Source organism: Phaenicophaeus curvirostris, chromosome 2 (genome assembly GCF_032191515.1).
Source record: "Phaenicophaeus curvirostris isolate KB17595 chromosome 2, BPBGC_Pcur_1.0, whole genome shotgun sequence".
In the NCBI taxonomy this organism is placed as follows: domain Eukaryota; kingdom Metazoa; phylum Chordata; class Aves; order Cuculiformes; family Cuculidae; genus Phaenicophaeus; species Phaenicophaeus curvirostris.
Genome location: NC_091393.1, coordinates 86398803 through 86421303, shown reverse-complemented (window position 1 = coordinate 86421303; position 22501 = coordinate 86398803). Strand labels below are relative to the sequence as shown.

Here is a 22501-nt window from a genome sequence, read left to right as displayed (position 1 = left end):
GGGAGAGCCGCGGGACGGGGCGGGGGGGCGCCGGGCGGAGCGCTGAGAACGATCCGCTCGGGGCGGGTGCGTGTGTGGCTGAGGGAGAGACGCGGAGCGCAGCGCCGGCCCCCGCGGGGCGGGGTGGGGGAGAAGGAGAAGAAGAAGAAGAAGAAGAAGAAGAAGAAGAAGGAGAGGAAGAGCGACGCGGCGGCGTTTTGTGTGTTTGGAAGGAAGAGGAGGGGGAGCCGAAAGAAAAAAAAACCCAAAACCAAACAAGCAACAAAACCCAAACAAACAAACAAACAAACAAGCGGCCCCGACGCGGTGCATGCGGGGCAGCGGCCGGCGGGAGCGGCGCCGCGCGGGCGCAGCCGGGCGCACACGTGCGCGGCGCGGCGGGGGCTGAGCGCGGGGCGGTGCCGCGGCCGCCGGGCGCGCGGCGGGCTCAGCGCCGGCCCCGCTGCCCCCGCCAGCTGCGCGGCGCCCGCCGGACCCAGCGCGGCGGCTGCGCGCCTTCCAACCACCCCCCCCCCCACCCCCCCGCCTCTCCTCCCGCACGCCCCCCTCCGAGTTTTTGTTTTTCAACCGGCTCCGCCAGCGCGCTCAGAACAGTTTCTCTGCCATTTACTTGATTCGCAGGTTTGTTTATCTGTTTGGGGATTTTTTTTCCTCCTCTTTGTTTTTTTTTGCTGCCCTTCTCCTTCCACCACCGATTTTATCCAGTTGTAGCAATTCGTTTCTTGTTTTTTTCCCCCTCTTTTTCCTATTATTCTTTTTTTCCTTTTTATTTTTCCCCTTTTTTCTTTTTTTCCTTTTTTTCTTTTTCTTTTTTTCCGCTTTTTTAACATTATTTTTTCAGCGACGCCTCCCGTGCGTTTCTCGATGCCAAGTCGCCCTCGCAGCCCAGTTTTTTAACTGTATTTTGCCTGAAGATCTTCCCTTTGTTTGCACGCATCCTCTTTTTTTTATCTTGTAATTATTTTTTAATTTTTTTATTATATTTTTTTTCCGCCAGTGTCGTTCATTGTTAAAGTCACTCATTTTTTGGGGGGGCGCTGTATTTAAACGCTTAAAATGCACTGCTATCTCCTGAGCGTGTTTCTCACCCTGGATCTGGCCACCGTGGCTTTCAGCCTGTCTACCTGCAGCACCCTCGACATGGATCAGTTCATGCGCAAGAGGATCGAGGCGATCCGGGGGCAGATCCTGAGCAAACTGAAGCTCACCAGCCCCCCGGACGAGTACCCCGAGCCCGAGGAGGTGCCCCCGGAGGTCATCTCCATCTACAACAGCACCAGGGACCTGCTGCAGGAGAAAGCCAACCACAGAGCTGCCACTTGCGAGAGGGAGAGGAGCGACGAGGAGTATTACGCCAAAGAAGTTTACAAAATAGACATGCAGCCTTTTTACCCCGAGAGTAAGTCCTCTGTGTTTGTGCGTGAGTGTGTGCGTGTGTAATTTTGCCCCCGAGGGCTTGGCAGCGCCCGGCGCCTTCAAATACCAGCCCCATGCATCATAACCTGCCTCCTGTGCTCGTTTTCCTTTCATCCTCAGCACCTTTTCGGTGGGGGGGCTCGAGGGTTTCGTTTAGCTGGCAGGGTGGGCGGATTAGGGGGGTCAGCTGTCCCCCCGGACTGGCGAGGTGTCGCATCCTCTTTGAAGCCACTCGGGAATCCCTGGAAGCGCCTCCGCTTCCCGCTGCCATGTACCTGGGCACAGCTCCCCCCTCCCAGGATCTCACTCCCTCCCCAGCGCTGGTTTTAGCTCCCCCGCTCTCCAGAAAGAGCCTATATCTTTCCAGTGCTGTTGTTTCCCTTGGAGTGCCTGCACCGGGCAGGTTTCCCTCTCTCCATAACTGAAAAGAAGAGGTCTTTGAAAAAGTAATAAATGACTGGCTCCTCTTGTATCTGCGCCCCTCCAGAACATTGCCCCTCAGACCGCTATTTGGGTTGGTGCTTGGAGAGGACACGGGCATATACGTCCTCCCTCCTTCTCACACTTCAGCTAGTCTCCCGTTTCAGTTCACAGGCGCTTTCATTTCAGGTACAGAAAAAGTTTTCCCTTCTGGGTAACGTCAGTTCTTGGAACCTGTTTCAGCCTGTCTGCTTTTTGCTGTTTTTAACAACCTTCTGATGATCCACGCCACGTTTTGTACAAAAAAAAAATTTAAAAAAAAACCCCCGAGGGGGTCCAAATTCTCTGTGCTGGCAAAATCCACTTAGAATGATTAATAATCATAACTACATGTCTTTTTGTTTTGGTAGGGAAGTTTAAGTGTGTAGAGAAAAAAAAAAAAAGCAAAGCATCACACTCCCTTAAAAGACTCTAGATCATCATCGTACCGAGGAAAGTGAAATACCAGAAGCACAAAATAACCTCACCATTCGCGTATGCAAAACCTGGTCCCTACTCTTTTAGCGTATCTTCCTTTTTTTCTCTCTTCCCTTCCCCAGCCACTTGCTGCCCTATATACTTGCTGTCTGTTTTTTAAAAGCATATACTTCTTGCTTAAATAGGTAATGCAGCCATCTTGGTAACTTTATCCTAGAGTTTCTAATTGCATTTTCCCCTTATTTATTTTTAGTTTAGTAAGTTGTAGCTTTAGGGCTTGCTCTGTCTTGCATATGATAGTCCTAGGATGCCAGCCAAGGTATCTGAACCCCACGCTCGGTGCAGCTGCCTCCCTTTCTTCCTTTATTCTTAAATGACAGCATCAGGTACAGGACATCCTGGCAGTCAGAGCCTTTTTATTATTGTAATTATGGCACCATCCGTAATAGCCATGATAAATATGCTCCACCCTTTTTGCCCTTGGGGAAGAAATACTTCTCTTTTTTTTTTTAATGTATATTTGGAGCCAAGTGGGTATGGGCAAAGAGGTTCAGTGTAATACAGAGCAGCAGTGAGAACACAGAAATCATGCTGTGATATTCTGCTGGTGTTTTTGATGGAAGTCATGACTTAGTTTTGAGACTCATCAGGTCATGCCCTGAGCAGAGGGATGAGCACCTATGGGCAAAGGTTAGGAAGACTGATAGCAGTGCCTTGGCTTCTGGAGTTGACCCTGTAACAGAGAGTCTCTGAGAACTGTAAAACGCATCCATCTTGAGCACGTCTGTACTTTTTCCTCGCATGAACAAACTACAGAGAACTGATAGTCCAGAGCATCCTTTCCAGAAAATTAAAATATCTGTGGTGTGTGACTTGGATGGTGTTGACAAAAGAGGATCTATTTTTAAAATGTTGTCAGAGGCCAGATTCATACTGAAGTATCGATAGAGGTTTTGGAAGAGCAGAGGAGATTGCAGGTATCTACCAACAGAGTGCATCAGACGTTTAGGATCAGAGGGCCAGTTAGCAGCAGATCCAGTACTACTGTGCACGGGCTGTCGCTAACATCAGAGTAAGTAGGTTAACTGTTTTTCCACTGCTCTCTAGTTATGCTGGATGGAGCGAACCTTTCCAAAAATGACAGAAAGGAAGAAACCGCTGCACCATATTTTAAAGGAAGAAATTGAAAGCACAGCTCTGGCGACCGTGGGCACTTTCTCATAGACATCTCAGAGTGAATTTTTTTAACTCTACGGTTTCTGCTGCCTCGGAGGGAGGCAGGAGAGAGAAAGGGATCAGTGTGAGCGTACTGGAGGTCAAAAGCTGCTGGAAGGAAGGCATGGGAAAGATCAGTGGTTCAGTTTTTACCACAAGTTGTTAGCGTTCAGTAACTGACTACAACCCAAGTATTACAAATATGCTCTAATTATACTCATAGTCAGCAATATATTACTACAGATCGCTGACAGGTCTTTGTGGGGCATTTTGTAAAGTTCAGACTAAATATTTTTAGCAATGAGGAGATTTAAAAAGAAAACTATAAGAGATACTGTATATACCCTAAGGCATATTTTGTCTTAAATATTATCCTTGGCCAACTGTACTGTATAAATACAGTAAATATGAATAGAACTGGCAAGATGCCAATCTCCTGGGATGAATTTTAGTCAAGAAGGTATTTATGGGATATAAATAATACTGTGTCAACATTTAAGGAAGGGATCTGATTAGTTTTGAATTTATTCATATTAATCTTTTCACACACTGTTAGTTTTAAGGCTCAAAGTAAAGTTATCCTAAGGTTTACTGATAGTTTGCACTGAGGAAGTAAGGGGACATCTGGCATCTGGCTTGACAGTCCACTTGAGGTTAAAGACACATGTAGTCAGAGTACATGTGGAAATTCAGCAAGCCAGGGACTGCCAGACCCAAAACCAACAGACATGAGAAACAGTGGTGGAAAAAAGTACTACGAAGAAAAACCAAAAAGCTTTTGTCTGTGAAGCATGCCTGCTTTCGTTGTGCTTGTGACACCATGGATTTGGTACTGCAGGTTTGAATCTCTTAAGTCTAGTTGTCATTCAGGAACCAAGTTGTTTTACAGAGCGGTTTAAAGAGGGATGTGGGAGATGGAAACTGAGCACAATGTGAGAGAGTTCTTGCAAGTTTTGTGCCTAAGTAGAGTTACCTGGGTAGATGCTGGGTACCAGTTTCTGTGAAAAATGGATCATGTTAGAAGTTTATTTTTTACCAGTTCTACATTGATTATCAAGAGCCTGTTACTTCAGTTAATTACTGGTTTGGGGCTGAGTGATAATCATCAGTGCACTGATAATAAACAGAAGTTTTATGGCAGCACAGTTATGGATTGTGAATTGTAATACTGATCCATACCTTGGATACTTAAGAAAACCAGGCAATGTGTATGCGGGGTCTGGAGCCCGGTTCTATCATCTTCATTTGTGGTAATTTTGATCACAGTCAATGAGCTGGTCACTGCTGATGGCCAAAGGCTAATGCAGGTAAATTTTTAAGTTTTCTGTGTACTTGGAGATAGGTCTCTAGGTGCTCAGTACTCTAAGAAATCACAGTTCCTCTGGGTTTGTATTGCATTTTACACTTCTTTAGCACAAAGGAGGCTCCGTGAGTTCCAGGCTGAGCTGTGTGGTACGATTAGTCTTCTTGGGAGCTCTGTACCAGGAATGTTGCCTTACATAGACCGTCGTTCTGCTAAATATTTGCCTCATGAAGGACAACATTATAAACTGGCTGGGCACAATGACATGCTTCTGCTTTATCAACAAGGACTTGATTTACCAGCAATTATACATATGTGGGCTCCTTGTCTTCAAGGGTAACAGAATTACTCATGCAGGAGCAGCCGTGCTCCACATCTGCCGGCACTGACTGCATCATTACCACGATGTTAACAACTACAGCTGTGTGGCTCATGTGTGTTTGCATTTAGCAGAACACAGAACTTAATCTTTGAGGATTTCCTATGTTGTTAATGATACGGAAACACTCTCAGGAGGCATACCTTATTTTAAAACCTTCTAGCTATGCTGGCCCTGTGGTCATGCTCTGGAGCACCTCTTGTAGGAGACATTTCCCAGGCTTACTCTCTGATTTGCAAAGAGGACCTGAAGCAATGTAGAGGCTTCCCTGAGGAGAGATATGGAAGGAACAGTTCTTGTTCATGAATAGCACTTATTGCAGTCTTCCTAGGTGGTGATGAAAAACCCAGGAAACTGCAAATGGCTTTAAAAAGGGGCAGGGTGATTTTCTGGACAGTAGTCTTCTACATACTGATAGGGGTAATAAAATAACATGCTCAGGTGCACTAACCAAGGGCAGCAGAAATCAGAGAGAGCTCTCTTCTTCCACTTACACTCATATGGTGGAGCAGATGTTGGGGTGCACCATGTGTGTTTCCTGCCTGCCCTCTGAATCACTGGCAGCTTGCTGTAAGCAGGGGGTCCAAGCTGGAAGAGGGGGAGGTCCACAAGGCAGTCTGGTGTAGTACATGGTCCCTGCGTATTTTCCAGAGGATGAAGCCTACAGAAAAGCAAAAAGCCCATGCCCCCCGTCTTTAATGCTGCAAGGTGCTATATTCCCAAGTCCTTTCCATAACCCTCCCTGGGTTTATTTCTGGTATCTGTTTTAAAGAGGCACTCATTCTAATTTGGTGAATGAAAAGGTTGGATGTGCATCAATGTCTGTGACCCTCCCTACCCTGTTGTCTGTGTGAATGTTTTGCAGTCCCAGAGACCCATCTGGAATTGTGCCCTTGTCTTTTGCTCCTGGCTGGTATCTGCTGGCGGTGCCCAGAGCTTTTGTCACTCTTGCTGGCTCCACTTAATTGCAGGACTGTGTGTGAGTAGGTGATTCTGTGAAAAAAAATCCGCTTCATTGGGCACTAGCTTTAGCGTAGCTTGTCCTTGGTGCACTGTGTGAGAACAGTAGTGATCATCAGGATGGCAGTGTTACTTTGAAGTTACTATTCCAGTGTTTTGCTGTCAGTTTGAAATTCCTGCCTGCATCAGAGCTGAGCAGAAAGATGAATGAGAACTTCTGGCTGCTGTCATTGGTGAGCTTCTTCAGCATGGTGCCGATACAGGCACAGAACTTCGCACACATGAACGGATTCATTAACATTAAGGCTCTGTGTATGCCTAATTGGGGCCTGGTTTATGGCACGTTTGCAGGAATGAACAAAGCCAGACAGTTCAAATTCCTCTCACTGCTTTGGAATCTGTCATTTGGGCATCATAGCCCAATGAGAAGGAAATGCTTTACAAGATTTTTGAGAAAGGAAAGAAGAGGCTTTTCAGTACTCCCACGATCCCAAAGAAGGCTGACCCTGTGGGGCAGCTGGCTTCTCTTGCCTTTGCAGTGTCTGTGCTAGAATGCTCCTGTATTACAGATAAAGAGAGGAAGCCCGGGATATGGTGGCAAAACAAATAATGAGTGAAGACACACAAATGATTCCTTTCCTGATGTGAAACCTCATGCTGCACCTTTTCAAGCAGTCAGTTTCTAGTTTGAGAATAATACACTCCACAGGTGTTATTTAATGTAATACTGTGTTACTGTGTTTCTTCTGTTTTGTCTAGACTAAAAAGTTTATTTTGGTCATTTGTTTAGGGAAAGTTTATATCCTGCCTTCAACTATAGGCCATTGCTTCTTTCCCTTTCAATCTGTGATGTGAACTAGTTGATGCCTGGCTCCAGCATCGCTGTCTGTGGGCTTCCTACAGTAGTCTATCTGAAGCAGCTATGTTTCTTCTTAGAACAGATCCCCCATGCTTGTCCTTGCTGTCTTTGCTGCTGTTAAATGATTGCAGCTGGACCCACAACTGTATAAGACGTACAGCTGCCAGGTATAGAGAAGAAACTCAAAGATCTGTCTGTGACAAGAGAATGAGGAGCTGTAAAAAACCTTAGTGTGAAGAATTGTGTTTTATCACCTTTCAGTCTTACTAGTTGTTTTTGAATTTATGAATGACTCATGAAGCTGTTCAGTACTGTGGTTGCCTTAGCTCAAATGGCAGTGGATCAGCCCTGAAAAAATTAAGTGCTAGACCTGGCTTCGTTAGACCTGTCTGGTGAGCAGGTTTTTACATGTTTTTGGTGCTCTGCAAGTTGGTCCAGAGTAGAGGAGTTGCCTCTTTGGGTAGCACAACATTCTCTACACCAGCCAAGTTTTCCAAAGGGAACTGCACAGCTGTTCATGCATGCTGCTTGCAAAGCTCCTGGCTCCCTGCGGAGTAGGTCAGGTGGGATGAGTTTAGGCAGCAGTGCAGAAGGACTGCTCATTCACTGTGAAAAGACAGGCTCAACTGAAATATGTCTTGTATTGCTGTTTGGGTTCTCTGGCATCCATGTTTGGTTTCCAGGGGATGCCGGACCTCACAGACATCCCTGCAGCAGATTTATGGCTGAGAGTGCAGAAAGGAGCTTTAGAACGTCTCTCACTCAATCAGGTTTTAATTTGGACAGTGAGAGAGGATTTATTTTAATTTCTTGTTTGATGCTCACTGACATATTCGGGATCTTCATTGTAGAGCTGAACTTTTTCTCACTGAAACCGCTTAGGGCAGGAGCCTCCATTGTTATACAAGACCTAGCACAGCGTGTTGCTGACTTTGGGTTATTATAAATAACTGCATGAAGTATAAATGGTAAGTTAACCTCATAACTGACCCTGCTTTGAGCTGGAGGTTGGACTAGACGTTCTTTCCAACATGAATTAATCTGTGATCTTTGTAGTACTACATTTTAATACAAAAGAAACAGTACCTTGTGTTCCAACTTCCATAGGGTGGTCTTGATTCAAGTATCACCAGCTTTCTAGAGATGTGTTGTTTTCTGTCAGTCTTGGGAGTTGTCCCTCTGTGGTAGCTTTCTTGCACCAAAACGTTGCTGTTCTCTCCCTCTGCACCCAATTTTCTTTTGTTTTATTATGTGAAAAAAAAGGATGGTGGGTTGCATGCAAATAGATTACTGTATTACAGTTCAGCACAAGCTGTGGCATCATTTTAGGGAAACGGAGGGGAGAGAAAGGGAAACATTGTGATGCTGACCTTTCACTTAGCTTGTTTTGCTCCTTCCCACCGTATCTAAACCAGACAGCACTGACAAGTGCCGCATCTGTCTTGACAGGCAAATTCACAAATAACTATTCATTCATAACTTGGAGCTGCTGTATGACTCCTTACGGGTTGCTTATTCTGACAGTTGTGTGTTTGAGCAGGGGCTTTGAAGAAAAGACTTTGCAGAATGACCCTAAATTCAGTCTGACTTTGTGAAAACGAAGAGGGAGGTCTCGCATGAAAGACGATACTGTACTTAAGTGTATGTGTGCATGCGTGCACACACGCACGTGCATATATTTAAGAGCATTAAAGCATCTGTTGTTGCCAAGCCTGAATTGGAATGTTCTGGGAAAGATAATTTAATTTTTAGCTCCTGGATTCATTTCAGTGATGGTAATTTCAACACTTCCTGGGGAGAGTCTATCAGTGGTTATGTGCATCAAATGCAGCAGTAAATCTGTCATTCTTTCCATTTAAGTTTTTCAGGCTTACAACTTCGTTATTTTTCCCTGTTTGGCTGAGTTAGTATTCCGTATTTTCTGTGGCTTCATCTCTTCTAAACCACTGCCTTGAATTTTAAAAGGCAAACTTAGCCTGTTGAAGTTCCTTCTCTTAACTTGTTTTTGTTTACCTTTAGCATTTGCAGTTGAGCAGCTAGCTCAGCTGAAATAGTGATGGTAACTTATCTTTACCAAAATGGTGATTGAAAAATAGGAATCAGAATGTACTGGATTTCATTCCTTAGGGTGGGAAAAAACGCCAACACACAAAGCCCCCCAACCCCGTGTGTGGACTTGGTACTAATGAAGCTGAAAACCTAATAGATCTTAGCAGCACTTAGTCTTTTGAAGTGGTCAGAGGGTGCCCGGCAATCCCATACTTAATCAAGGCTCCTTTACAGTAATACTTATTAATCCTGAGCCCACAGTTGTGTTTACAGATGATATTCAATATACCAAATTCAACAGAGTAGTTCTTGCTTGTTTTAATGGGCTTTGTCCAGTATGTATAAAATGACATTTTTGGGGCCTCTGGGCAAACAGTCATTAAGATCTTCTCTAGGACTGCCAAGATGTTTGCTAGGAAGAATACCACCTGCAGAACTTTACATCTTCTAAATGATGTATAAAAATGATGCAGCAAATTTACCCTTTTCACACGCAGCGATGGGTTGAAACAGTGCAGATGTGGCTGGCAGGGACATCGTGGTTGGGGTCTGGCATTCACCAGAGCCTGGGCTGATGCTCTTTGTCCCACCTCTGCTTAGTCCTAGGGGTGGCCTAGGTTAGCAAAGCTGAGAGATGACTTTGTTCCCTAATGAATGTGACAGTGGAGGGACACCTCTGCCCTTCGTGTCACAATTCCTGAACTTCATGCTTCAAGGCATTGATGGAGGAATTGATCTAGTTGACAGGGTTATGCTGAAACAGAGAACTTAATGAATACCCAGTGAGCAAAATTTATGGCTACCAGGGGTTAGGTCCACTGAAACAAAGGAATGGCACTTACTACCTGATCCAAAGACTTTTGCAGCCAATGGAAAGGCTGTTCATTTCTTCATCCAAATGCCTACAGGTGGTATAGGGGATGTTTGTCCTCAGGGAAGGATAAGTGATATATTGTGTTTTCCAACGTGATAGGACATTTTAAACTGCCTGGAGATGTTTTTAATCCATACAGATCCTTGGTGTTCTCATTCTCGCCCAATCTCTGAGAGATCCAGCCCAGTTTTCTTGGCTGTTGCATTTGGCTCTAGGCCTCCCTGGCAGAGCAAGGACTGTATGTGTCTTGTGCCAATCACTGCTTTATACTCAATTTTTTCCTGATGCACGCTTTGGAAGTGAAGTAGCCACATTTCAACATTGAGGTATGCTGAAAGATGTCTGTGTTTCATTGCTGTTGCTTGTTGCATGTTTGCTTAGCATATAATGCCAGGCTATTGCAGCAGACATACATACATACATCTTTAGGTTTGTGAGTGAGGAGCAAGTTCCTACTTTCTTGAAAATAAATCTGTCGTTCTGATCTGATGGTGTGATAGGAATTGAGAGGCTCCCTGCCAGGATATACAGTTTGGAAAGCAAGAGAGCTAAGCAAGCAGCTTCATCACAGTTAGGATGGACTCTGAACAGGTTGTTGGGAGTCTGAACTTTCTTTCCCTCTTTGAATCTGGATTTCCCCATCCCAGCTTGAGCTTCTCCCCGATGCTATGAGCCGTGTATTTGGAAATTTCACATTCCCTTTGCTCAACAGGGAAGAAAAGAGCCCCGAAAGGATCTAGAAAAAGGGGTGATGAGAGACTGAGTTACAACAATACTGTGTGTCTGAAGAAATGTACCTCCTTCCAAGTTCAAGTCCTATTATTTACCCACTTTTTTAGGGGGCTTAATTTTCTCTGGCTATAAGCATATTTGTTGAGGTAGAGTCTGGAAAGGAATCTGCCTCATGCACGCTTACCACAAGGCCAGCTGTACATGTGATACAGTCAAACTTTTTTAGTTTTCTGCCTTCTGAGGGTGTGTTCCCCAGATTAAGGGCCTTGGTCCAAAGCCTGCTGAAAACACTGGAAGTCCTTCCATTTACTGCAAAAGTGTCTGCATCAGGTATTAAGTGCCATTTCTTTGTTTCAGAGAATGGCTACATCTTCGAAATCTGTTGGGACATGTTATTGTTTGTGATGCTTTCCTTTTTATTGAATTGCAACTGGAGATGTTCTTCTACATAAGATTTTTTAAAAAAATAATAAACCCAGCTTTTAAAAATAAACACCTTGGTAGCTTAATGATAGAAGCACGTGAGGGGAGATGTCATCTGGGAACAACATATGGCAACAATATGGCAACAGTTGCAGAGTGCAGAGAAGGAGGCATGAGTTCATGTCCTGTACTTTTTAGGTATCCCACACTTCCCCCTGTCTAGAATAAATGACCGTCTGATGGCAAAGGTCTTGGCAAATAAACATGCTATAATATATCTCTATCATCCTCCCTACAGCGAGTTTTTTGTCTAGAAGCTCATCAGTCAACATCCTGAGGCTTCTCACAAACACATGCAAAACCAGAACTCAGCACCCAAAGCCAGGAAGAATCTGAAGGCTGTGGATAAGAATGTGGCAAATCCCTGTGCAGTGGGCTGTAAAGAAAGGTCAGGGCTAAGCCAACAAGGTGGTTTTATATTGTCAATAAAATCTTAGAAGTCAGTTCTGAATAGAGCTGAAGCCAGGAGAACAACTTCTGAAAGTCAATTTGCTGCATGATATATGCTGAGTTTATAAGCTGGAAAGCGAAGTAGTTTGGGAACAGGAGCTGTGCTTATAGCATGAAGGTGCATGTGGTTTTATGTAAAACCTCTCTGACTTGATATGTCTCAAAGTGGCTCATGAAATAGTGAGTTAACTTCTGAGGTATGTTTTTTGCATAGGTGAAAAGTGGGAGCAATTTAGTTTGAGTCAGTAAAGCCACTCCAGATTTTTCCTGGTGTTGGTGAAACTGGAGGCTATACAGTGGTTGTTTAGGCAAGCAGAACAGTCATGGTGGCTGGGGTTTTAAGCAGCACCTAAAGGAGTGGTTCCTTTGTAGCCTTAAAGAGTCCCACCCTTTTGTTCAGATGAAGCCTACGTCAAGTAAATCTGTTTTGCTGATGAGAAATGTCCTAGATGCTATCTTGTATCATATTTGCACTACTACTATATACTTTTCAGAGTTTGGGAGGAATCAACAACCATCCACCACAGGTTTTGGGAGTTTTATGTGTTTTTTAAAAAAGAAAAGTAAAAAAGCTTGGTTTGTTTTTTATCTATGTGATACTTCCTATGTCCTGTGAGGTGAGCTTTGATCTCAAGCCATTTGATGCAGGATATGAAATCAAAGGGCTTGGTTCTTGTTTAATCTGAGGCAATATTAATGTCACAGAGTATAAAGTGCCTTAATGTAATTACAGCCAGACTTGCAAGTGGGTTGCCTTACCACTGAAGAATACACTCATATCAGCCAAGGTGAGATGTTCTCAGGTTATAACATTGCAGGTCTCTTCAAACCAATCACTAATGACTAATTGATATATCACACTGTGCTTTAGAAAGGTTGCGAGTGACTTTGCTCTTGGAGGCTTTGAGTAATGGTAGAACAGACACTTAGAGATTATAAAAGCTGGAAGCTGTCATAATGGTCTTCTGGTCTCCCTACCTGCATTTTCCAGGCCACTGAATTTTGCTGAATTAATTCTTTTTTGAAACGGAGTTCACACCACTCATGGTGAGTTGTTCCAGTGATTAATTACATTCACTAGAAACAAACATCTTTGTGCTTAACATTGTTTAGCTTCAAGTTCTAGCATTTGAATCTGGTTTAAACCTTAATTTGTTATTTTTGAAGACCCATTGTCAAATCTGAGGACATTGTGAAGGCATCCACAGGAGAAAGAAGTTATGGAGACAGGACCTGATCTGGCTGAGAGCAAGTTGGTGTGGCTGCTGAAAAATGCTGCTGTGAGGCAGCCAGGAGCTTAGCATGCGTTGCTTTACCCAGCTTTTGAATGTCTTTCAGATCCAGCAACTGGGGTCAAGCCGCAGCTCTTTTAAATTTAATACGCTCTATTCTTTAAGATACTTGCTAGCATTTTCAGTTATTCTCATGGTTTACCTGTGAAACTCCTTTGCTTTATTCATAGGCTGCTGAGTTTGTGGACAACAGTATTGGACACAATATTTCAACAGTGGCTGTGCCATTGCCAGGTACAGGCATGTTGCAAACTCTACTCTCATTCACCGTTACACAGTTTATGCAGCCAATTTTGACAGTAACTTTGCCAGGAGCTCTACAAGGAGAAGTAAAAATTCATACTTGGGTAATGACCCACCAGGGTCACCCCAGCCCTCAGTCCATTTCAATGCTGCTGACTCTCAGGATGGAGTCCCCTTCTCTGTAGGTATGGTCTAGTGGTCTAGTGTCTCTGACCTAGAATTTTATTTTCATGTTGATTCTAATGACCTTTACATCTCAGTAATTCAAGATTCAGGTCACTGTATTTGTTATGCATTTTATTGTTATTTATCACATCCATATCACCATTTCATTTGCAGTTGGTTAGTAATAGTTTAATTTCCTTCCAGGTGATGGATAAAAATATAGCATGATTTAGGGCTAGTTGTACATGTAGCTCTGCAAATGAGCTACTCCAAGCTTAGCTGTGCTGCCTGTTCTGCAACTCCTAATCCTTCCATGTGTATCTCCTTATTTGTCTCTGGGCTCAGTGAGCAACCGTGTATCCCATGCAGTCCATGAAGCTTTTAAGGGATCTTCCGAAGCAAGCTGCCTGAGAGCTTCCTAGGCCAGTTGAGGTGAAAAGTAGAGAAAGGGCTTGAAAGCTGAGCACCTCCATATGGGCAAGCAAGTGTGCGTTTCTTGCATGCAGGCAGCTAGTGGCACTAACTTCTACTGGTTACTGAGTTTTCCCTAAGAGAGATTTACAATCTCTGTGCTTTTCTATTCCTAATTTACACTAGAGCAGGGTGTAAATAACTTTAATTGTAATTAAAAACTTTCACTTCCCTCTGTCTCTACCATTCATCTATTATTCGCTGGTTTTATCTTAATCATTTGAAGATGTGTTGCTTGTGCTTTGAACCTATGAATATTGACTTCTCTGCAACACAAAAGAAATTCAGTTTTCTTTTGCTTTTTCTTCTCGGTTACACTTTTACTTCTTGTATAATCCCTTTTTCTTCTTTTTTTCTTTTTTTTTTCCTCCCCAGAGTGAAAGGGTTGGACAATCCAACTTGCTTTTCTTGAAAATGACTTGCTTTCATTTCCTCTTTCAGCCAGGGAATAGTTTGGAAAGGCTGCTCTCTGGACCCTTGGCTGAGCAAGAGAAGGCAGCCAGCTGTGCTCCTTGCCAGGAGAACAGGAGCGCTTCCTGGCAGAGGTGGGGCGAGAGGAACAGAGCCTGTGCCGTGGGACTTGCTTTCATCTCCTCCAGGCAGCCCTGAAATTTTGTGACCACTTTTAAATCTTTCAGTTAGAATAGCTGAGCAGAGGCCCAGTTGTTAAAAATAAAAACAAAAAAAAAGAAACAGAAAACCCCAAAAACTTAAAAGGAGGAGAGAGGAACTTGCTCTTATAAATAGCAATATATTAAAGATACTAACCTGTGCTGGCCAACCAGCACAGTTTCTATGTGCAATTTTGAATACTCAGTAAGGGAAGATGGATGCTCCTACCTGCCTGGCTCACCATCGCTGTCGCCTTGTGTGAATCTCCATTTTGTATAATCATCCACCTAACGATTCTTCTGTAAAGAATAGGATCTGGGTCTGTAGCTTATCCTATTCTGTCATATTTGGCATATTTAGAGTTTAGTGTTGAATGCATACTGCAAAGTTCTGACTTCTATATATTTTCTTCTTTTCTTTTTCAAAGTTCTGGGGATATTTGGATTTGTGGGTTTGGTTTTGGAGCCCCAAGCATTGCAGAGTACCTGAGCTGTGTTGCTGAGGTGAAGTATTGGGCAGGAGGAATGCTTCAGCATTGCATTCTGGCTTCAGGGGGCCTGCAGATAAGTTGCTATCAGCAACACTGCAAATGCTTTACTTCATGGAGTATTCTTTGAAATGAAATTTTGAAGGTTTCCTGGTAAAACCTAATTAAACTTAATTCTTTGGTAGCCATTTTTGGGGCCTTTATCACAAGTACAGGCGTGAGAAGACTTATAAGCCTTCAAGAAGAAGTTTGGAAGCATACTATCCACTTTCATGGTGTCATCATAGACATATTTCAGAAGAGGTCCCAGTGTTAAAATGAATCCACGGAGAAGGCTTTCTGTTATTTGCCTCTGAGTCGTGACATGCCTAAATCTGTCAGTGTTCTCTTACTTTCTTCTTAAGGCATTTCAGATGTATCTGGAGATGCTGTGGATTCTCATGCCACCTTCATGAGTGATGTATTTCTCTGTACTAGTTTAGCTTTCACCATGAACCTTGAGTGAAGTCAGCAAACAATAAGGGGTTCCTGGCTTGAGCTAAAGTCATAACTGTCAGAACCACTGGTGGCAAAAGGTAACTCATCTGAGGAGCTGATGGCTACACTTGGATCAGCAGTGATAGGAAACTTCAAAGCAGCATGAAGTCTAATTGTCATGATGAGACTTCTATGATCCTCCCATGCAGTTTTCCAAAGTGGATGAAACAATTTGTTTGACATCTGGAAGAGGCTTTGTTTTATCTGCTTTTGTGAAAGTTTGGGTATGGGGAGATGAGCTTTACAAACTTCTAGTTTGGATTGTTACAATTCATGATCCTCGGGTTGGACACAAAAATTGCTGGTGGCTGACTTAGATGAAAGTGGCCAATACCGTCGAGAGCATCGCGAGTGCTGTGCAAATGACATGTACTCCTTCAGAGTCTTTCTGGTAAGCATTCATTTTTCTAACTGGAAGTTGGAAAGTCTGTGATAGCCTGGGATCATTCTGCCTTAGAGACTCAAGTAAAATACTGAAATACCCATCTTGCTTTTAACGTTATGAAGCCATGGTACCACTTCTGTGTACTCACAGCTAAGAAGATAGGCATGAGCACTCTTAGTTCAAGAGCATTGGCAGCTATTTTGTGCTGTTTATAATTTTATGGTGTCTTTTGACAATGAAGTTTAAACTTTTATTGATGTCACCAAAGAAAAAAATCTACCTTCTGGCCTCTTTTAAAAAGAGAACAAGAAGCTCACTCTGGATATTCCCTTTTTTCCCTTCGTCTTATTGAGAGGTGCTAAGTAAAGCATCTTTGGGTAGGAACAGTGCAGCTGGAGAGGCTATAATTGCCCATGTTTAGAGTCAGGGATCTCCACAGCTCCTGTAACAGACATCCTTTTCTTTGCTCCCATCCTGGTCTTGCTGGTGCATCAGCCAACTTTCACCCCGTACAGCAGTTGCTGACAGAGAGGTTTTCTGATGTGTGGAGCCAAGGGCCAACCACAGTTTGTCCATGTATTTACAGGGATCATTTCACTCCAGTAGAAGTGTAGCCAAATATTTCTTGATAGAAGCATGCTGCATCCATCTAACAACACTATCGAATTGAGGCAAAGTGAAGAATGCTGCAATATTTGTATTTCAGTAGTTGCTCAAGCCCCAGTGAGAGATCAGGACCCTGTTGTGTGAGGCGCTGTTGATCTTTGCAGTAGCCCTACGGACCTTCCCATCTAGACTGACAAGTCAGATAATGATGTTCTGTGGTATAGTCAATTACACTGCAAAAAGCGTGTATGCTCAAAACCAGAGACTTTGATGTAAGCTTAAATATTTCATTGTGTGATAGTGTTTGTCTTATGGCTATAGTAGTCAAGCATATATGAGAAATGGAGAAACTTCATTCAGTGCTACTGGTGGGCTTTTTGGTTTGGTTTGTGTTTGTTTTGTTTGGTTGGTTTTTGGGGTTTGGTTGTTTTTTTTTTTTTTACAGGGCCAGACATTAATCTTGGCCTTACAGCCCCAATAACTATTATTTCGCAGCAGCAGCATGGTGAGTCTGAAAAGAGAAATTAGAGTCAAGAGGATATTTTCCCAGAAGATTACAACAGTTATAATAGAGGTCAAACTTTTGGCTTCAGCTATTGGACTGTTTCACTTTAAACTTGAAACGCACATCAGCAAAAGCAGCTAGTTCAAAGTTTAGGATGAAATAATGCCAAAGACTAAGGAAAAAAATCATAATAATTTTACTAAAACTTTGCCATCACTCTGCACACTGAATATAGCTTTTCAAGCGATATCACAGTCTCCAGATAATGAATCACCAGTGAAGGAAAGCACTGTATAATACAGCATCCTAGTTTGAGGGATTCAAGATCGGGGATGGAGTATCAGTTATAAGTATTTGCTGTGTTGTTTTAAGCATGAACCTGATATTAATACCACAGAGACTTTACTCCCTATACTTAGGTCGTTGTACATTTCAAATATCCAACTCTAAATTCCTTCAACACAAAACCTTTCTGTTTAACTTAAGCAACTGTTAAAGTTTACTAGCCAGTTGCAGGGGAGTTCCAAGTGCGTTACCCAGGAAGGAGGATGCTGTAAAGAAGCAGTTAAATTTTTAAGTTAATCTGTCTATATATCTAATTATTAGTGTGGTCAGATTTTTCCCACATAAAGAGGTTTAGAAGCCTGTTGCTCACTTTGGCTGCAGTGGAAGCTTTTTGTGCATGGCAGCTTCAGCTCCGTGCTCCCAGCTGTTGCTACCTTACTCTTACATACTGGGCATGGCTGTGACTGGCTGGAGGGCAGGTGTGTTTGTGTTAGCACAGTTCATGTATCGATATGCACTCTCTGGTACCTGACCTAATGACATATGTTCCAGAATTACTTGGTATAAATATACCTGACACAAATAGGTATCAATAAACGTATTCACTAAAGCTTGTTCAGGAGCACAAGGTGTTTGCGAACTGACGATTATCAGGAATGAAACATGGAGCTGGAGGGACTTCAAGATGCTGCTTTATTGGTCCTGCATTAGAAGAGGTGGTAGACTGTAGCCATGATATTCCAGATAGGTATTTGTGTAACTTTTTCTTGAAGAAATCCAATCACCACCGCAGCCTCCCCATGCAACCTCTTATAGCGTTTCATTATCCTTCATGTCTAAAAGTTTTCACAATCCCTAGCACAAACCTTCCTTCCTGCACTTCAGAGCTATTAATGATTTATCCATCATGGGTATGGAAAGTGGATTGTTCCCCTGGTTTTTTTTGTGGCAGCTGTTTATGTACATGAAGGCTGTTCTTATGTAACACCTCCAGAAGTCTCTTTTAGCCAAGCAACCCAAATTTCCATGTTAGTCTGTGTTTTATATATAGCTCTGTAGTCTCATTGCTCGGCAGTGCCTAGTTGAGTAGGTGCTTCTGTTTTGATTAAGAACCACTGATAACTGCTTTCTCAGTGCATTTTTCCAGCCTTGCTTCCTACTTACTCTATTTTTTTGTCTAGACCATATTTCTCTCATTTGCTAATGGGTGTGTCAGTGTCCAAACTTCCTGAAGTCAGGATAAATGTCATCTGTGGTTTCTTGTCTATTTGCAAAGCTTATTATCCAGTCCTGAAGGCACTTCAGGTTGTTTGGACAGTGATTGCTTCTGACAAGTCCATGTGAGCTGTTACTCAACTCCTTGTTTTCTTCGAGGTGCTAATAAATAGTTTGTTCTAATGTTTTTCCACTCTTGTTCTGTCTTTAATTCCTCACTACTTCTTATTTCTCCCACCCCCTTTTCTTTAAACAGATTGTGTAGGTGGCTCTATTCCAACCTTCTAGTACTACATACTTGATACTATATTTAAAACTATCTTTTCTTATGTGTAAGGGTAACTGCTACTAGAAGCAATAAGAAAGAAAAATAAACAAGGATTAATGTACTCATTTGTGGCTGTTCTTTTAGAAAAGTTTACGTAATGTTGAAAAATATGCGGATGTCCACAGTCCTTTGCATCCAAGGCTGTGCATTAGACCTGCATTGCTTGCATAAGAAGGGGAGAAGAATGGAGAGAGACTGAATTACCTGTGCCTGGACCTCTTCTTGTAATCATGGTCTGTCTGGGGTTTTTTTTGCATTGCAATCTGGTTCTTGTTCACCAACTAGTCATTGAATTGGTTTGTAGCTTGCTATGTGCTTGGAGAAGGGAGGTAGACCTTGGGAATCCCTTTTGTGGAAATATATTGCAAAACTAAGTTCCTGGCTATGTGTGAAAGTCACTTGTCAAATTCGAACAGAGTCACAATCATACCTTTTTTTTGTTTTTTAAATCTGTGTAAGGGGTAATGTTCAGCATTTTGTAGTATCTTTTAGTCAGAGGTCTCTGAAGATGCCTACAGCAGTCTGTAAAAGGAAAAGGATAGACCTCAGCTCTGACCTCTCCATCTTCTGTTCTTCTTATCATTGTTCTTTTTTCAGATGGAATTAGGATTTGATGCCTTTTCAAAAAAGGGAAGCTATAAAAAGAATGGAGAAGTAGCTTCTAAGCATTTTCTCTCAGGCCTCTATTTTGAAATAACCAAATGAATTACGACTGTAACTTCTTCATACTCTTTTCAAGAAATAAAAACAAAGCCATATCATCTTTCTGACTGAATGTACAACGTTGACTAGGTTTACTATTCCAAAGCATACAACTGATACTTATGAGAAACATAATAGTCTAGGTTCTTTGGGCTTTGTTTCTTTGGACAGGGACTACTCTAATTTCATGCCAACACAGTACCTTGCCCACATCTCCGGGACAGTGTTGCTTTATCTGCTGCAATTGTTAGTGATTTCTGAACATCATTTTCTCCAGTGGCCTGTGTTTGATCTTACGGATTATGTTACTTTACACATGAGCTCATTTACTTTACTTTTTTCTCTCTCTTCCCTTTTGCTTAATGGCTCAGTGGCTCCCTTACTGTATCAAAGTGTCCTTCTTTCCACCCTTGGAGTAGCTGATGAGAGAGAAGGGGGCATTATGTATTTGCAGTGCTTTAGGCAACTGGTGCCACAGTTCAACTGGAAATTTGCTTTATTTTAAGTAGGTGCTGTTCACTTCGTTGTTAGATTAGCCCTTTGGTAACTTCTTTTCAAAATAAACTATTATGTTCATGAATTGGATCCTTAGCTGCCAAAACTTCAAGCAGTTGTGTCTGCTGGAGGGGGAACTAACATTATTTATTCCAGCTTCTAAAGAGCTTGCATTGTATTTATTTTAATTCCTATTTGAAGTCAACTGTGAAGTTTTATTTTTAATAAGTGGCAAGTCTGGAAGGTAGGTGTGCCATATTTAATCTCCTCAAAATTTGGTGTTTCTGTGTGTGAAGTCACTAGTACTTCTTCCTTTTAGACATCATAGTTAGGAGCTCAGCTATGGACATGGAGTAGAAGATGAGGTCAAAAAGGATCTGCTTAGCAATTGGTCTGTTTCCCTGCCATTGCTGGTATGTCCTTTTTCATTTAGTTTGCTTTTAAAGGCCAAGGGTACAAGTTTTTGAAAGTTGCCATTTGTACTACATTTAGAGGCTGCACAGATTGTTGGTGTAAAATAGACACTAAAACTGCCAGCTACTGTTAGGTGAAATATGAAGAATACACTGGATATCACAATCTAAAAAGATGCTATTTTTTATTCTTCTGTGTGTGTGTGTAGTTTTCTTAGTTCTTCACTTTACTTTGTCTGGTTTTTCATTGTCTTTGCAATTTTTGTCATCCTGAGGTCAGGATTGCCTAAAAAGCAATGCAGCAGTTCCATAACTTCTCTTAGTGACTCCAAGGTAATAATAGTACTGCCATAAAAATTGCTGTCACTTTTTGATGATTACATGCTTCAGATGTCTCTGCATGGTCGGGTTTTGACTCATTCTATTAATTTTCATGTAGGTATTCAGCCTTGTCTTTTATCAGACTCTGGCACCACTAGATCTCCTTGCTTAGCTCTCACTTCTCTCCATTTTGACACTATCCTAGTCGAAATCAATGTCCAGCACTGAAAGGAAGATTTATGGGGTGTGTGTCTGATCCCAGTTAATTTCTGTAGTAAAAGACTTATTTTCTCCTTTCCTTTCAGTCTGAGACCATATTATTTTTGGTGCAGTGTTGTAGTGAGAACGCATTTGTCTTCCGTGCACTATAAACCCTTGTTTTGCAATATGCTTGCAATTGAACCAGTATATTGGATTATTTTATCAGTCATTTTAATGTACGCAATTACTTCTTATTGTGGTTTTGCACCTTCTAGGTTCCAGTAAATTTTTGTGTATGTAAAACAACCTGTTGTCATTGTTGTGTAAATTTGAAAGTGGCAAGTATTTGTCCTTTTTCACTTGGCATGACTATAGTTGTGGTTAGCTAGTGTTATAGTTGTGGTTAGCTAGTGTCCCGTACTTGTCATTTGAATGTATAATCCTATAGCTTTATGATATGTATGTATCGAATATATAAAAACCAGGAAAAAGGCATTGTAGATGTAATTTGCATGTGCATTTTGAAGACACCTTCACTGTGATTTCTGAAGTTCCACCTCTGAAATATGGAGCTTTTGCTTTTGATAGTAGGTCAGCCTTGAGTTGTGTAGAGCAGGGTACTTCTGAAGCATACTGTGTTCTGGGTAAATATGTATCATATTTCATTGTCACGTCTTTTTTTGTATCAGTATTTAGAAGGACTCTGCCTTCAGGGTATGTAACCAGTACTTCAAACAACACACCCAACTCAAGGACAAACTCTCTGAACAGTTCCCCTACTTTCTAGTGTGATGTTGTCTCTGAATATGGTTCTTGGGAAGCTTAACTATCCTGTCTAATTTGTGTCAGTGTCATATGACCACAGCAGTAAAGACTGGGGCCCAACTTTTGTAGGCACAGTTAGCTGAATGCCTGCACAGACCCATCAGTAAGAAGTATTACTAATAATGCCTATAGAGCAGAAAATGTAAAACTTGCTGTGAAAAGCCACCATAGTTTTCATGGTCTTTTGAACTGATGTGTTTTCAAATCATTCTCTAGGTTATTCCGAGGAGCCACTGATGCATTTGTAATCTATTTTGATCTTCAAGAAATGCAGACATTGACTTTGTAATTGCTATCCATATTCATTATCGCAGTATGGTGTTGTATGATGCAATTTGTGGAGCTCTTTTCACCGAATGTGATCTCTGTCTGGAGTCTGCGTTAGTTTTGGATCATTCTGAATCATAAATGTTCACAACATCTTTTTCTAATATTTAGTTGGATGTCATCTTGTTCGTCTGAAATATATATTCTTGTATGGTTTTGGTTTCTTTATGTGTAGGTAAGTTCCTGCCATTAGTCAGATTCTTGCTTAAATATCTGTGCTGAGTATTGGTGTCTTTTCAGATTCAAAGGGACTTTTTTTGTTTCTAGTTTGTACTTTAAGACATATAACCTGCATTTCAGTCCAGGACAGCTCATTTCCAGATCTGATATCAACTAGGAGAGACTAAAGTGGAGCCATTAGTTAACAATATACTGCCTTTCTTTAATGTCTAATTTTGAGCTGAGATCCATCTGGTGCTTTGGCCATCTCTCCTTTACAACAGGAGAAGGTGGGAATCTTTTTGCCCTT

The 22501-nt window shown here is 42.2% G+C and overlaps 1 protein-coding gene across 1 annotated transcript in view; it reads left to right on the top strand.

Moving 5' to 3' along the window:
• Positions 1–625: 625 nt before the first annotated feature.
• The window catches only part of TGFB2 (transforming growth factor beta 2), a 62667-nt gene continuing 40791 nt past the window's right edge, over positions 626–22501 (top strand). Inside the window, exon 1 of the mRNA XM_069852762.1 lies at positions 626–1399. Coding sequence (XP_069708863.1) covers positions 1057–1399 — 343 coding nt within the window. The 5' untranslated portion in view covers positions 626–1056. The remainder of the gene's footprint in view (positions 1400–22501) is intronic.